Genomic DNA, 17,043 nt, shown 5'->3' on the forward strand with positions numbered 1-17,043 from the left:
GGTTAATTTTTCTATGATACTGTCTTTCTTTGCAGATCCATTTAATATTGCCTTTCTTCTGTAGCATAATGAGAATATAGTAGGATTTAGGGTAAAATCTTTTACAGACTTGCTAAATTGAAAGAGATAAGAAGACCTCTCAAAGCCTGATCAGTAGTAAAACAGGCAGTGTTAGATGTTTGAATTGTGCATTTGCTAATTAAATCTGGGATTGATTTATAAAATCAAAGAAAAATAGTACTGTTTTGTATAGTTAGGGTCTTTGCAATAGATTGGTTAGGCCCACAGTGTATTAATTTCCCAGTATTTAAAAGTGATGAACACCAATGAAATGAGTTGGTTATTGTTTTATTAGAGTTAGAGTGTGAGTTTTGGCATTAGAGTTGCCTGATGGGAGCATTTCCATGTGAAAATCTAGGCATGGCCTCATGTCAACTTATCTAATATTAACTTAACATCATCTCATTCCCCTTCAAATTGTCCTCACTTTTGGCTCCTGATTCATTCACTTTTGAAAATGATAAGAAGCAATCAGCTAGGAAAATGAGCTGAAAAAATTAAAGAAGTAAAAAATCACTTTCTTTCTAAAACTAAATTCCATTGCAACATCCCCTATGTAGCCTTTATTTTTTCTATAAGGAAAATTGAGATTAAAAAAACTTTATAGTAGAATTCTTAATATTTTGCACCAGGATTTGAACTGTTCTCTCATGTTCTGACATTATTTTATGGGTCTTTTGAGAAAACTTATAAATCTTTGATAAAATGATAAAACCTGCAAGTGTTATTTTAGGACAGGGGTTAGTAAGTTATTTCCCATGGACTAAATCCAGCCAGCTGCTTTGATTTGTTTTGTTTTGTTTTGTTTTTTAATTTTTTAAAATTGTTTTAGTTATACATGACAGTAGAATGCATTTATGTACTTTGATATATCATACATAAAGTGGGATATAATTTCTCCTTTTTCTGATTGTACATATGGAGGATCACATTGGTCATGCATTCATATATGTACTTCAGGTGATGATGTCAGTTTCATTCTACTATCCTTCCTATCCCCATATCCCCTCCCCTCCCCTCCCATCACTCCCCTCTACCTAATCTAAAGTTACTCTATTCTTCCCTAGCACTCACCCTCTCTTATTGTAAATATTGGAACAAAGCTGTGCCCATTTGTTTACATGAGTTCCATGGCTGCAGAGTTTAATAATTGGAGAGACTGTATGACCTGGAAAACTAAAAATATTATTTTCTTGCCCCTTGCAGAAATATTTGCCATTAGGGTATTCAGATAAAGAAAGTACCTTTTCACTATAAATGAGGATATGCTCAAAAGATTTATTCCTGCCATTAATATTGTTATAAAATCTACTGTACTTAAGTACTTGCTGAATGAATATTGATCAGATAATTTTAGAATTATAAGTGCTTATATGTAGTAAAACTAGTTCTTTGTTTATAGTCAAAGCCGATTTACTCCTTTAGTTTTCATATATGATGGGTTGGTAATTCTAAATTCTGTGTACACATGAAATTGTTTTATAAAGTGAACTCTTTCAACGCATCTCCTATAATCTGTAATTACACAGTGCTTTGTCTATAAAGTACATACTCATTTTTAAGATCCAGCATATTAATACAGTTTGTAATATTTTTTGCTTAGCAACAGATACAAAATTCTTTTCTTAAATACATACATTAACCTAAGATTAATATGTTCATTTTGTGTTTATGTTTCTTTTACCAATAGTGAATATTTTATTTATTAAATTAGAAAGCCTGTTTATCAGTTCCTAGCCCAGAGTACCAGTCATCAGTTTAAGTGTCAGTATGCTGACATATTCTTTTCTAAAACCAAGAAGTACTTTGCCCATGGGTCTTATTTATTTTCTGAACTCCAGAAGGTAGGGAGATTGAAACACATGGGGAAAAAAAGAGAGAGAGAGAGAGAAAAGGAATTTTGTTCTTTGTCCCCTGTGTTCTTTGCACATTAAAAAAAAGAGAACTATATTTGATTTTATTCATTAATGTTTGTTCTGTAATGTAATTTTGTGGCTTTGTTTCCACTCAAAAATGTCTGACTCCTCTTGCTGAGCAAGCAGTCTGCTAATGTGTATCCCATTTTAATCTCTGCCATTTGTTTGACCTCTTCACCTTGCCACTAGAACAGTTTTGTTGTTATTGTTTTTTGTTTTATTTTGTTTTGTTTTGGTTTGGTTTGGTTTGGTTCCAGGAATTGAACCCAGAGGCACTTAACTACTGAGCCACATCCCCAGCCCTTTTTAGTTTTTATTTTGAGACAGGATCTTGCTAAGTTGCTTAGGGCCTCACTAAGTTGCTGAGGCTGGCTTTGAACTTGCAATCCAATTAAAGGCATGTGCTACCATGTCAGGCTAGAGTAGTCTTTTAATCCACTTATTTCCTCTGCACTGTTTAAAATTCTTTACTGTCTTCTGTTACCCTTATAACTCCCCAAGGTTACAGATGCTGCCTTCTGTGATCTGACCCCCAATGTCATCTCTATCCTGTCCAATTTAAATTTTACACTCCTACTTTATTATTATGGCTGGTAGTTGTAATAGTGACATTTCATTACTTTTCACCTTTGTGCCCATCTAGAATGCCCTTGTTACTTATTGAGATTGTATGCCTCAGAAACTGTCTTTTTATTTCCTTGTCTCTCTTACTAGAGTGTAAGTGCTGTGAAGGCAAAGATCTGTGTGTCCCCAGCATTCACTAGTGTTCCTGATAATATGATTGATAAATCTCACCCACAAACATTGATTTCTCTTCTCTCCTTATCCAGTTTAGATTCCATGATTCATCATAGTTATGTTCTTCAAAACTTGTCTGCTCTCTTTTCCTGCCCTCTCTTTCCTCCCCTTCTTCCCTCCATAAGTTTCAGAAAGACCCAACTGTTCTAAATAAATGATCCTTACATTTAAATATGCCCTCAACACTGTATGACAATCCTATTGTACTTCTCTTAACTCTTCACCTTTCCTCTTTCCAAAACTGTTTAGCTCTTGTGTCAACTTCAAACTTGTAATTTTACCCTGCTTCATTGGACACAAAGAATTAATCACACAAAAACAACTTTATCTTCCCACCACCAAAACCACAGTTCCATCCCCCAAACCTCCATAGCTAGTCTCAATCCTCTCCCCTGAAAGAAGTTTTAATCTTTTCTCTGGTACTTTGAATCCCAACCTCACTACCATCCTCAAAGACTTTGTTTCTACAATTATTCCTTCACTTCTTGTCATCCTACAAACATCCTCTGGGATCTCCTATTAAAAAAGGGAGGAAAAAACTTTCCTTCATTCCACCGCCCCACCCCCCCATGCTCAGTTACTGTCCCAATTCTCTGCTCTACATAGAAAAATTTCTAATTTTTTATTTTAACTTTCTTAGACATAATATCAAATTCACAGAAAAGGCACAAGAATAATAAAAAACTATTTCTTCTGTACCCTTCATTCAATTTCCCAAATGATAACACTTTAACATTTTGCTTTATCTTTTTCTCTCACTCTTCATATTTTTCTCTCACTTATTATTTTGATATTTCCCAATGGTGATTTTCTAAATCCCTTATTCCTCTCCCTTTTATTAGATGTTATCCTATTCATAAGGAGGCATTTTCTCTTTCCCCCAGTTGTTTGTTCACTGTATTCAGTGGCTATAATTCATTATGGGCATTAGATTTTATTGCTCAGACTGGTTTAGATTCGGCCAGCTGGGTCCCATGTCCTTTTGACATGCCCCCAGTATTCTGTAAACTTTCAGTATAGCAAGATGTTTCAGGTTCATCCTGGCACTTTCCTTTTCCCAATCCTTCAATCAGCCTTTAAGTAGAGAATGACATTTAGAAATTAAGATGCAGACCCTAAGTGTGCTACTGGATGTCATTATTAGACCTCTAAACAGACAAAAGTGATATTAGCTTAAATTTTTGCTCTGTAGAGAAACTTTGTTACTACTCAGTTTGAGAAAGTCACATAGGCATTCTCTATCCCATCACCCTGTTTTACCTTTCGGCATGGCATTTATCACTATCACTGTTGGTTGGTCTCTTTTTTTGTATATCTCTTTCCCCTGATAGAAAATGAGAGCAAAGACCCTCGCTATCTTTTCATTATATCCTCAGCACTTAGAAAAGTATCTGATGAATGGTAGGCATCTCGTAAGTTGTTGAACAGATAGATGAAAGGGAAACTCCCTGTCTTAAAGGTAGTTTTCATTTCAGTATCAACTTCATCTTTTATGGTAATGAAAAATAGGAATATTTTGGTATATATTCATACAGTCACAGCTCTTAGAGTCCAGGAGAAAAATTACCTTTCTCATATTCTTAAAACAGTAAAGGTTTGTCATTGTTGTTGTTAAGGATCTTCATTTTCACCACCCTTCTATATGTATTGTATTTTTTTACCATAACGTAGTTATTTCATAAAAACTTTGTGATTGCTTTTTTAAAATATATTTTAAGATATTTTTAACCATGTTGCCTCTTAACCCTTCTCTTACATAAGATGTGTACATAGAAGTTGTTTGCTATACTTTGACATTTTTGAAATACAGTCTGCTTTTCTCATGTCCATCTTCTCACTGCCCACTCACTGATCTTTCTTAATATTACCATTTTGATTCTGGCTTTTTAAAAACATACACTGTAACACTATACCATATAATTTTAAAACACCAGAAAATTTTGTTCAATTTTTAATTAACATTTTATCTATTTAAATGAATTCAGAAGGACATTTTGGGGTTTTTTTAGTTTTTAAAATTATTATAGTTATTAAAACCTTTTATGTCATTTTCAACTACAATTTTCAATATGAATAATAAGACATTAATTTTATGCACATTTACTTTCTAAACTCTTACAGTTTCTGAGGTTTCACTACTCTAATTTATATTCCAAAGAATGTTTCTGCTTGTTGCTTTTAACATAATTAAAAATATCCATAGTGTATTAGTTATATAATATAATTTGCTGGAACAGATAAGCTCCAAACCTTGGTGTTTAACCCAAAAGATACTTAGTTTTTAGTTCAGTTTTAGTTCTGCCTAGTAGACAGTTTTCCTCCAACAGGTGATTAAAGAATGTAGGTCCAGAAATACACAAACAGAAAATGAATAATGTTAAAATGACTATAAGATTTATATAAACATATAACTGGTTAATATCGTTGCATACTTATTTTTGTCATTTTAATGTGTATTCAAAAATTTTATGAGTCCCTTGAATAATACTTGTCCTTGAAGGTCATTTTGATAGACTCTTAGAAACTTGGATAGACTTAGTGAATTTTATTGCATCTGTTCCTATATACATAGTATTTTGTTTCCCATTATGCTTTTTTATAAGATCAACTTTTTATGTTAAAACTATTTAGGTGTTTTAACTAACATCTAGTTTGTTAAAGATAATGCAGAGAATTCCCATATTTCACACACACAGTTTTCCCATTATTAATGTCTTACATTAATCTGGTACATTCAATACAGTAATAAACCCATATTGATATAGTATTATTGACTGAAGTCCATGATTTATTCAGATTTCTCTAGTTTTCACTTAATGTCTACTATCCTAGGATCTCATTGAGGATATCATATTACATTTAGTAACCCTATCACCCCTAGGCTCCTTTTAGCCATAATAGATTTTCAGATCTTTCTTATTCTTGACTTTGACATTTTTGAAAAGCACTGATTATTTATAAAATGAACAACCTCTATTGGATTTATCTTATGTTATTCTCATGATAGGGCCATATAACTACATATTAAATAGGGGTAAAGTGACATTTTCATTACATTATTTCTAGTACATACTATTAACATGATTTGTCACTATTGATAATAACCTTGATCATCCAAAAGAGATTATGTTTGTCAGGTTTCTGTACTGTAAAGTTACTTTTTCTCCTCTATCTTTGGAAGGAAGTCATGTCCACACCCACACTTTAAGAAATGGGGAGGCTGGGTACTGTAGTGTATGCGTGTAATCCCAGCAGCTTAGGAGGCTGAGACAGGAGGATCATGAGTTCAAAGCCAACCTCAGCAACTTAGTGAGGTGCTAAGCAACTCAAGTGAGACCCTGTCTCTAAGTAAAATACAAAAGAGGGCTGGGGATGTGTCTCAGTGGTTGAGTGCCCCTGAGTTCAATCCCCAGTACCTGCACCCACCAAAAAGAAAGAAATGGGGAGTCATGCTCTACCACCTTAGAACAGAGTATCTGTGTATATTATTTGGAATTATTCTGGACAAATTTCTCTATTCTCCCCTATTTGTTTATTTTATATCAGTATGAATGCATAAGTATTTATCTTAAACTTTGAGTTATGCTTTAATACGATATTTTGTTGCTCAGGTTACCCAACTTTAGCCACTGGGGGCTCTTGGTTGGCTCTTGTGTCCTTGGACATATTCCCATTATTGTCAATTTTCTTAAATTTTGTTTTTGGAGCATTTTCTACCTTTCTGACACCATAAGATACTCCAGGCTTATTTTGCTTGTTTCCTGCCCCATTCCTTAGAATTAGTGTTTCAACTTTTTTTTAACTGAATTGTAATTCTGAAATACTATTTATTTGTATTTTGTTTTTAATCCTGGAATAGCATAAAATGTTTGTAACATGAGTATATTTTCATCAAATATACTCAAAATATTTCAAAATATTTCAAGAATAGTCTGTTTATTTGTGGCTCCCCAGCAATGCTAAATTTTTTTTTTTTTTTTTTATTGAAGATATAGTTGTTTTTATCTTGTTACAACTAAGATTCCCATCAGGTGACTAAAGTGATACCTTATATGTAAGAAATGAACTGATTTCACAGAAGTGAATTTTTCAAATGCTTAAAGCTTACACTTTACATTCCACTTTTTTCTTTCCTTCAAGGAACATAATTTAAGCACCTGCCATGTGGTAGGCAGTGTGCTGTATGCTCAGAGAGAGAGAGAAACAAGGCATAGCTCTGTTTCTCAAGGAAGAGTCCCTCGTCTAGAGAGGACATAGTTGTCCTTCAGCATGACAAGTGCTGTGATGATGGTAAACTTGAGAAGCATTTGAAGCCAACACGAGAGAGCAAGGACAGTTCCTTGATGTTTTGAAGGATGATGTTAATAAGCCAAATGAAATGAGAGAATGAGTGAAGCAGGGAGGTAAAGGGGGATGGACAGGATGTTTTAACAAAATGAGCAGCACATAACCGAAAGAGTATGGCATTTTTAAGGTACTACAAGGAGCCCATGCCCGTTGCAAATACAGCATAAAATAATACTGTGGAGAAAGTTGAATAGCAAGCATAGGAATTATCTTGAACTGCCTCATATGTCATGTTTATATGTTAACATTTTGGAGGCACTGTTAGAGGGTGGTTGTTAAGCATGAGAGCAGTCACTTTGTCAGCATTTGACAGTGAATTAGAGTAACTGAACAACTAGGTAAGGAATCTAAGATTGAGTAATCTAAGAGATGAGAAAAGTGAATAGATCAGAGAGATATAAATACAATCAAAAAACATAATTAGCATATAAATGTGAAGTTAAGAGATCTGAATCAGGCGCTGGTGGCACACGCCTGTAACATCAACTGTAGCTTATATGTAAGATCTGTGTTTTATTCATCATTTCATTGATTACCTACTCTGTCTCTTTTGGTAGTGGGGATTGAAACCAGAGTATATAATCAATGAAATAATGAATAAAACATAGACCTTACATACATGGATCTGACACTGTAGGCATATATAAAAATTAATATAATTAAAGTTACAGTTGATGTTCCTTAATAAACAGGAGTTTGTGCATCTACTTTCTAAGCATCTTGGAAGCATTACTGTGGTTTAGCCTTGCAGTAATTGAGCAAGGGCAAAGGAATAGTACATACAAGGATTAAATATTGGTTAACTCCAGTGTATTGCACTCTTGAGTTCTCAAAAACAACAAAATCAAATGAAAAGAAACCAACACTAGACATATGGAAAATTTTCAAATAAAATGTTTTCCTCTGGCTCAGTCCTTAAAACTATTGTACAATAGTCTAACTTTATCTACTATTCCAATGCCTCTAAAAATTGTTCTCTTTCATTTCCTGGCAAGGCTTAACTGTCTCTGTTATCTCTGGTAGAAATCATAGTAATATAATATATTTATACAGTTTATGAGTATCACTAGCTCCTCCCACTGTGCAAGTAGCCTCATAAATGTAGTAAGTTTGGCACTTGGAAAGACCACACATATTTTTGACCTGCTTATATGTCATTTTGCCCAAACAATTTGGCTTAATGTGTGTGTGTGTGTGTGTGTGTGTGTGTGTGTGTATTTCACTGTAATATTAATTATGGTTATTTTCTATATTAATAAATGATGCAGATGCCTTAAGTTCCCAGTGACTACAAACTTAGTCTGCAGTTGAATCTGCCAGATTCTCATGAAATATCCCAGCATTTCTGTAAAGCTACTAGCAAGTGATAGCAATCCATTTTTGCAGATAAGAAAATTGAAATAGCAATTTAGATTTGTCACCTCAAACCTCCTTGTCCAATTATGTTTTCCTATATATGCTGTTTCCAAAATAATATGGCTTAAAATAAAACAAGCATACTCACATGTCAGATGACAAGTTTACATAATCCCTTAGTTACAGATGCAGTTCCAGAAGGAGGTGGAAAGCATCCAAAACACAATATTGTAATTTTTATAAAACTAGAGGTAGAGAAGGAACTAGGAAACAGTCCAAGAGGCTTCTAGACAGTAACAGTCTTCCCTAATTAGAGTGAATTCATTAGGATAATAATCATTAGGCTTATTGATACCCACTGAAATACGAAAAAAATAAAAGCACAATTCATACCTCTGCTTGGTAAGTGGCAAAGAAACAACATTTACCTGTTGTTGTTTTATTATAGCTTTATACCAGTAATAGCCTAAAGAAAGTCCTGAATATACTGTAGCTTTTTAGAGGTCTTAAATTTCCTAAGTGATTTATTCTTGTCAGAAATTTAAATTATTTTTAACATTAAGACCAACCCCCTATTCAATGCAAGCTCCTGACCAACTGTCTTAGTCTGTTTGGGCTGCTATAACAAAGACCCATATTAGCTTACAAACAACTTTTCTTTCTTATGGTTTGCGGGCTGGGAAGTTCAAGATCAAGGCAATAACAGATTCAGTGTCTGGGGAGTGCCTACATCTTGGTTTATAAATGGAGCCTCAGGATGGAAGAGGGAGGACAGCTCTCTGGGGCCTCTTTTATTATGGCACTAATCCCATTCATGAGGGCTTTACCTTCATGACCTAATCACTTCCCAGCCCCACTTTCATATCATGACACTTGTGATTAAGTTTCAGTGTATGACTTTTAGCGGCAAAGAAACATTCAAACTGTTACATCAATATCCTTAAAACCATCATTGTAGGCTAGTCAGGCTACTTTGCTTTTTAAATACCAGAAATATGGGCATTTGTATTAAGTTCTGAAGGTAATACTAATCATGTTTATTTTCATGTAGCCTCTGGAAATACCTGATGATAGAATCCAAATTGAAAACTAATATGTAACTCTATATTGTAGCTGTGATCCTAGTGAAATCTAACCACTACCAAAAAAATTTGTCTGCATACCTGACTCATACCTTTACCAAGTGATATCACATTAAATTTGTCAAAATCAGTTTTAATATCTAATTTGAAATTATGACTTTATAGAAGAATAAAAAAATATAAAGTTGTTCTATCTAACATGGCTAGCTACTAGACACATTTGGCTATTTAAATTGAAATTTAGTGAAAACTAAATAAAATTTAAAATTTAGTTCCTCAGTTGTACTGGCCACAGTTAAAGTATGCATTAGCTGCACCTAGGTAGTTATTCCCATATTGACAACTGTCAACAAAGAACCAAGTCATAAAGCATTGTAGTTGACAATGTCTTATATGTTTATATAAAAATGTCCATGTAATGGCTTCTCAAGAAGAAAGGCATTTAGATTGTTTATGATAAGACAATTTCATTTCATTATAACAACAAAATAAATTTTAAATTTATAAGTCCCACTTTCTTCCCTAAAAGCCTTACCGTAAAAGATTAACAAATGCCGAATTTCCAAAGACTACTTATGCAGTATTAAATAGGGAACTTGTTCAGGATTCCTGGGTTTTAAAAAACTAATTTCTAAAAACATTAAGAGAAAATTTCAAGTATGGCAATTTTAATTTGTCAATTGCCTATTTAGCCTACTCTTCCCTTATGTATGTTTTGCTCATTATCTTCTTCTCCACACTGTTCCATATTTGGTAACAATATGTTTTGTTTTTCTACCTAAGGACATTAATCTGCTGACTTATAAATGTAGTTCCTTGGTTGACAGAAGCCAATATATAACCATTTTTGTGTGTCATTATCTTCAGTTAAAACCTTTAAGTGTTAATTATATACCTCATACTTTTAACTTTGTGGGATATAGTTCTCCATCCCTTAGCAAGAATGATAAAATACTTTTTCTATCAGTGTTTTCTGGAACAGACACTTCTGACATTTCTTCTATGATATGTGAATCCCAGCCAAGCCAGGGAAGGTTTAGGATGAGCCTTGGACATGTTGCACCAGAAAGTAACAAAATAATCTAAGTAAATAAATAAGATGGGGACATGTCAATGAAACTGGGAGCCAGCATGAAGAAGTTCTCACTGAGAAAATCTAAGGAAATTTGAGCATCAAAATAATTAAATATAGTAATGAATTATAAGTCATTGAAAAATAGAAACCCACAAGTTCATGTGGATAGATGGAATTGACAGATAAATGGATGGAGAAGAAAAGAAGACTCTTCCTTATAGTAGAGTGCTAACATTAATATGCGTGGGATGGTGAAGTAGGAAAATGACCATTTTGCAACTGACATAATGAGGATTGATTTAGGCAAGAATCAGTGACATATAGAGGAGATATTTTGAGAGGGAGCAGGATGCTTACATTATTGAAATTATCTTCCCATACATTGATGCTTTAGTTATAAGGGGGAAAGTACCAACTTTAAAATGGAAAAAAACAGGGGCAAAGGATCTTTAGATGTGATAAGCCTCTTGATACCCTAGAAAGCATTAAACATCACATATATTCATAAGTAAATGGGATGCATGAACTGAATTTAATCATGAGAAAAGTCAGTCAAACCCAAAATGAACATTCTATTTTTAAAGTGGCCTGTATTATTTTTTTGCTTGTTTCCAGGCAAACACTACCACTAAGCTATATCCCTAGCCCAAAAGTGGGTTATATTCTTAAAAATGCCAGCATCACAAAAGTTGGAGATAGAAGGACTGAACAAAGATTAGGGAACTATTCTAGATTTTAAAGGAAACTAGAAAGACATAACAACTAAGTGCAGTATGTTATCCAGGACTGTATCCTGGACTAGAAATGGGGGAGAAAAACTAAAAAGAGCATAAATGAGATAATTGGGACAGTTGCCAAAATCAGAATATAGATGGTAAATTAAAGGTATTGCATTGATGTTAAATTTCCTAAATTTATTAACTGTACTGTGGTTTTGTTAGATAATATTCTATTCTTAGGAAATATACAATGAAGTTTTAAAGAGTAAAGGAGCATGATATCTGCAACTTACTCTCAAATGATCAAAAAAAATAATTTTTTGTGATAGCATAGTGTGGTGGTGCATACCTGTAATTCCAGAGACTCAGGACGCTGAGGCATGAAGATCTCAAGTCCTGGCTCAAAAAAAAAAAAGATTTGGCATGTGGCTTAGTGGTAAAGTGGATTCAATTCCCACTACCACCAAAAAAAAAAAAAAAAGAGAGAGAGAAAGAGAGAATTCTAACTTATATAATACAACATTAACAATTAGTGAATTTGAGTAAAGGTTACACATATTCTCTACGTAAGTCATGCAGCTTGTCTGCAAATTTTAAATTCTTTCAAAATAAAATTCTATTTGATATTTTCTAGCCCTTTTTAAGGCACAAAGTGATGTGATGACAATGAAGATGCAGTCAGAGAGACTTTCAAAAGAATATGATCGACTCCTGAAAGAGCACTCAGAACTTCAGGTGGGTGACATACACTTCACCTAAATTTTTTTTGAAATAGTAATATTTGGACTACTTGCCCTTCCAAATTCAAGATGAGGTACTTAATCCTGGCTTTGTTAAATGATTGAAGAAGCCAGATTTACCTAGAAGGTGAAGATTAGGACATTGCAGCAAAATACATGGTAGTCATAACATAAAGATGGTTCACATACAACTTAACATCTCAGTTTGGGTAAAATTTTAGGCAAAAGAATTGAGCCAAAAAAGTGACAGCATTGAAAAACATACTGGTTCTAGAAAATCTGAAGTTTCACTGTTGGAATATTTGTAGTATTTGTGCCCAAGTGAGGCCAAATGCCCCAGTTGTTCTAGATATCTTAGGACAAAAGACTGTGACATTCAAAATATATAACATAATTTACTTGCACAGTTGATATGAACATAGGAAATGGGAGAAAAAAACACCTCTCTCTGTTGTTAAAATCATGGTAAGTAGGTTTTCCTTCTCTACCCTTCTTCCAGACATTATGCCCCTTTATAGAGCTAGTTCCAAGCATTCATCCATATTGGACTTGCCTTTGTCCCTGTCTTTAGTTGCCATGCAACAACCTGAACTGATTTCTCAGCCATACTTTGATCATATGTGGGAGAGATCATTCTAGAGCTACTATACTTATAGACTTTGGAGTCAGAGAGACCTGAAATACCTATACTTGGTCTCATACTAGCTTTTTCAATTTTTAGAGATTATATTATCTCTCTGAGATTCATTTTCTTTTTACTGAAAGAGTATCTTATTCTCAACCATACACTTTGGTCTGGGTTAGCAGGTTAAGAAGCATTCCAAAGCATATTTGTCATCTGGCATTCCCAGTTGGTTTACATGTTTGATTAAACTAGCCTACTTTGACAATAACTAGAAGACAACAGGGCAGCCTAGAGAAGGGTAGATATACTGTGTGTGCCAGTCCCAGGACACTGAGGGCTCTCAGTTCAAATAGGTTTGGAGAAGACAGACTTCCATCAAGCCTGCCCCTTCCCCTCTATAAAGTACAGTTCCTGAAATTGCTTACCTCCTTGGGGCATAATAAGAATTACTCCATGACATCAGTATCCACCATGGGGAGTAGAGAAGTCATTTCAGAGGCCTTGTACCTGCATATTTTCTTTCCTTCTGTGAGCTCAAGGTGTCCTCAACTAGGATATTTCCATATCCATGGACTTTATCAGGGTGTGAAAAATGCTTGGACCCTTGAATGGAAAAAGAAAACCAGGAGCATTTCTACAATTTCTTATGAATAGCATCCCTTGCTCAGTGTCTTCCTTGTGGTAACAGCAATAGCTAGGGGTGACTCTCTTAATCACTAAAGAATATGTAACAGTAAGATTTCCCCAATCTGTACACCTCTACCACCCCCCAACCCCCACCCAAGAACAGCTACCTTCAGCTTGGAACTTCTGTATTCTTGGCAAAAGATGTAGAAAGCTTTTCTGAGTAATTCCTTCCCCACAAAATAGTTAATACTTGTTTCTTTGGAAAAGGGCCCCATCCCAGATATATCAAGTACCGTTCTGGGAGTTGGACCTTTTTTGATAGCATATTTAGACTTCAATCTAATTTCTACGTGTATCCCATTTTTTAAAATGTTTAATAGATGACATTTACTGAGAGTGCGTTGTGGACATAACATTTGGCATCATGTATGCATACTCCCCATGACAACTCAGTGAGTTAAAATATATTAATATCCACATTTTTGTGGACAACCAAGAACCAAAAGTGTTATATAATTCACCCAAAGTTACTAAACTAGAAGGTGATAGAATTTAATGTTGGGATTCAAAATCAGAAAATCTTTCTTTAGAACCTTCATCATTAACCAGGTTCTTCAACCTTTGCTGGTCATTGATTGGACTGTGTGTTCTTGAATCCATTCTCTTCCCACTGCTGCTCTACTCCACGTCTCAAAGAGATAAATTTCCCAGGCTAAAAGCAGGAGGACAAAGAAAATCAAGTACCTCTTCTCCAAACCCCCTCCTTTGGGTGTCATCTCCTTTGTGACTGTAATTCCCTCCCTCCATGATTCCAGTTCCCACTTAGTTCCAGTTTCACCTGCTGGCCCCCATGCTTGAGCCCCTTAACCATATCCTCCTTTGTCTCTCTAGCCCAAGGAGTAGTGGTGGTTTTTTGCTGTTGCTTATCCTTGAGGTGCCTTACCACACTTTTGGTACATCTACTCTCATCGATGAAACCAGCTCCCTATAATAAATAACTGTTAGAAGGGTTGAAAAAAAAATCTCAGCTCCTGAAAACTTCAGGTGAATCATCAGACATCCGTGTACCTCAGTGAACTCTGTTACTTAAATTAGAGCTTATACATTATGAGTTTATCCTCATGAATTTTATTTTCTGTTGTCAAACCAACTATAGTAATTGAATTATATCCTAAGATTCTCTGGAAAACTTAGGAGCTTTCTTAATTTTATATAATTGAGGTGTTTAAAATAAATAATCATAAAGGATAATTAAAACATTAAGGAAACAAAAGTAAAGATAAGGGAAACCTGGTTACTTTTCCATAATGAAATCTCATTTTGCATCTTTAAATCCATTTGGATTTTCCCATCTGGTTCCCATCCCTTATATAGGTACTGAATAAATATTAGAATACAATCCCTTCAAAACATGTAATTTTTACTTTCCTTATTTGCCTGACTCTCTTCTTAAAAAAGAAAAAGACAGAACTGACTAGGGGTTTTTGGCAGCACAAATCCATTAGCACTTGCCAGTTTTTTAAATTTCATTTTGGAAAAATCACCATTTGCTTAAAGGACTTGTCCTTGATAGTTCCATTAAAGCTGTGATTTTTATCCAAAGTAGTCAGGTATAAATAAACATGTAAACATGGTATGTTATCATTCCAGATACCTTCTGTAATCCTGTTGTCTTATTTGATTCTTTAAGTTATTTAAGTTGCTCTGAAAGCATTAATGCTCAACCTGAACAAGTTTGGTGCACATTCCGTGTGTAAGTAATAACACTGCAGTTCCTCCCAAGAGCTTTCTTAGTTCAAGTGATCTCTTAAGGTTAACTCTGCCACTTTCCTTCAGTTTTAAGTAATGTATTATAGTCATCTTTATAACATGATCAGGAAAGCATAATTTGCAAAGCCAGTTCTAATTTGAGGACAAAAAAAAAAAAAAAAGCCACTCCAACTGGGTTTTTGCTTCCCTTCATTCTTTCCTTGCCAAAAATCTTAATTGGGTTTACAGTAGGGGAATTTTAAAAATTTTGTTTTCCTGGGGTAACCTGTGAACAAAAGCAAAATAGATTAAGACATGAAAAAAATGAACTTATCCCAAAGCATTATTTTTCCCTGTAAAATTTTTTTAAGCAAAACTCAAAATTTTATAGTTTTTAAAATTTGAGACTTTCCTAATCTATCATATGATTACTTACATAATTAATAATTGTATATAGAGAGGTTTTTGTAGGCTTTTATAATCTGTGAATCTGTTTCTCTTTTCTGTATTATATGCCATTTTTTTCTTACAGAATCGCTTAGCAAAAGATAATAAGAAAGGCCTGTGAACTGCATGGAAGAAGATTCTGATACACCGTGTCAAAATAATAAATTTGTTATCATGGTAGCCACTAGAAAATTTAAAATTCAATTCAGAAAAATGCACTGTGACTGGCTAATAGTGTTTTTTAATCCCACACATAGTCTATATATACTGAAATTTTCAAAATATTTGATAATGTTTCAAATATATTATAAAGAGTGTATTCTAGCTCTTTAAAAAATGCATGTTAAATATCATATTTACATTTTGGTAATGACATTGGTGCAGTGGTGGCTGTTTACCAATAAAAGATTCATTCATTAGCCAGTTACTTCCAAATTTAGACTTTTGAAAATTGCACGAAACCATTCATAGCCTTGAAAGTTTTGACGAATTTTCAGTAATAATCTACCTAATCAGTTGCTGCTGCTTGCTGCTGCTGTGTTTGAAAATAGTATTCAGTATTGGCAAATTTATTCATAGGACATTTAAATAAGGATAAATGATAAATATTAACCACTGTATTTATAGAGAAAAATCTCTACAAATTTCACAAACAACAGTGAAAACAAAAACTTTTTTTTAAGCTAGTTGATAATATGGTTTACTCAAATAAGACAATATTGATATATTTTTGTTACTGTACTTCTGCACCTGTTATACTATATTTTATTGACATTTGTGTTAGTAACTTACAAATTGTTAAGAATTCCATCATTCGCTGGATGTGGTAGCACATGCCTGTAATTCCAGAGGCTTGGGAGGCTAAGGCTGGGGGATTGTGAGTTCAGGGTCATCCTCAAGAACTTATCTGGGCCCTAACCAACACAGTGAGACCCTGCCTTTACATAAAATCTAAAAAAGAACTGGGAATGTGGTTTAGTGGTTAAGCATCCCTGGGTGAAATCCCCAGTACCAAAAAAGAAAAACAGAAAAAAGAATTCTACCTTTTCAAGCTCATCTAGCAATAGAAATTACATCTGTTTGCATAACTATCATAGCTACAGACTGAACTTATTTTACAATGTGGAATTTTTTACCTAAAAAGTTAGTGTATAACATATACAAAAAGCAGTGTTTATTATGTTTGTGAAAGTTATTAATGACATAAATATTACTTCAAATATTCATACACTGGTGTCCACAGTTTCTCTGAAACGTTTCTGTATTTTAGAAGCCAAATATTAAGTGCTGTTTTCCTTTCAAATATTCATTTAAAGATAGAGATTGTAATAGTAACTATTTATGTTGTTTCAGTGTTTAGACCTGAAAATCCATTTCCTTGTCTCATAAAGACCTAAATATGAAAGAAATTGGAAAATAACTGGAGTTTTTACTTCTCTAATCTATTTCATCCTCTTTTTTTGTTTGTTTTTACAGTACTGGGGATTGAACCCAGGGCCTCC

At 33.9% G+C, this 17,043-nt stretch overlaps 1 protein-coding gene across 1 annotated transcript in view; it reads left to right on the top strand.

Annotated features, from left to right (window-relative positions):
• Positions 1 to 15,916, top strand: part of BCAP29 (B cell receptor associated protein 29) — a 36,481-nt gene extending 20,565 nt beyond the window's left edge. Inside the window, exons 7-8 of the mRNA XM_079150037.1 lie at positions 11,988 to 12,088; positions 15,627 to 15,916. Coding sequence (XP_079006163.1) covers positions 11,988 to 12,088; positions 15,627 to 15,662 — 137 coding nt within the window. The 3' untranslated portion in view covers positions 15,663 to 15,916. The remainder of the gene's footprint in view (positions 1 to 11,987; positions 12,089 to 15,626) is intronic.
• The last annotated feature ends 1,127 nt before the right edge of the window (positions 15,917 to 17,043 follow it).

Source organism: Sciurus vulgaris, assembly GCF_902686455.1.
Source record: "Sciurus vulgaris genome assembly, chromosome: 8".
Lineage (NCBI taxonomy): Eukaryota > Metazoa > Chordata > Mammalia > Rodentia > Sciuridae > Sciurus > Sciurus vulgaris.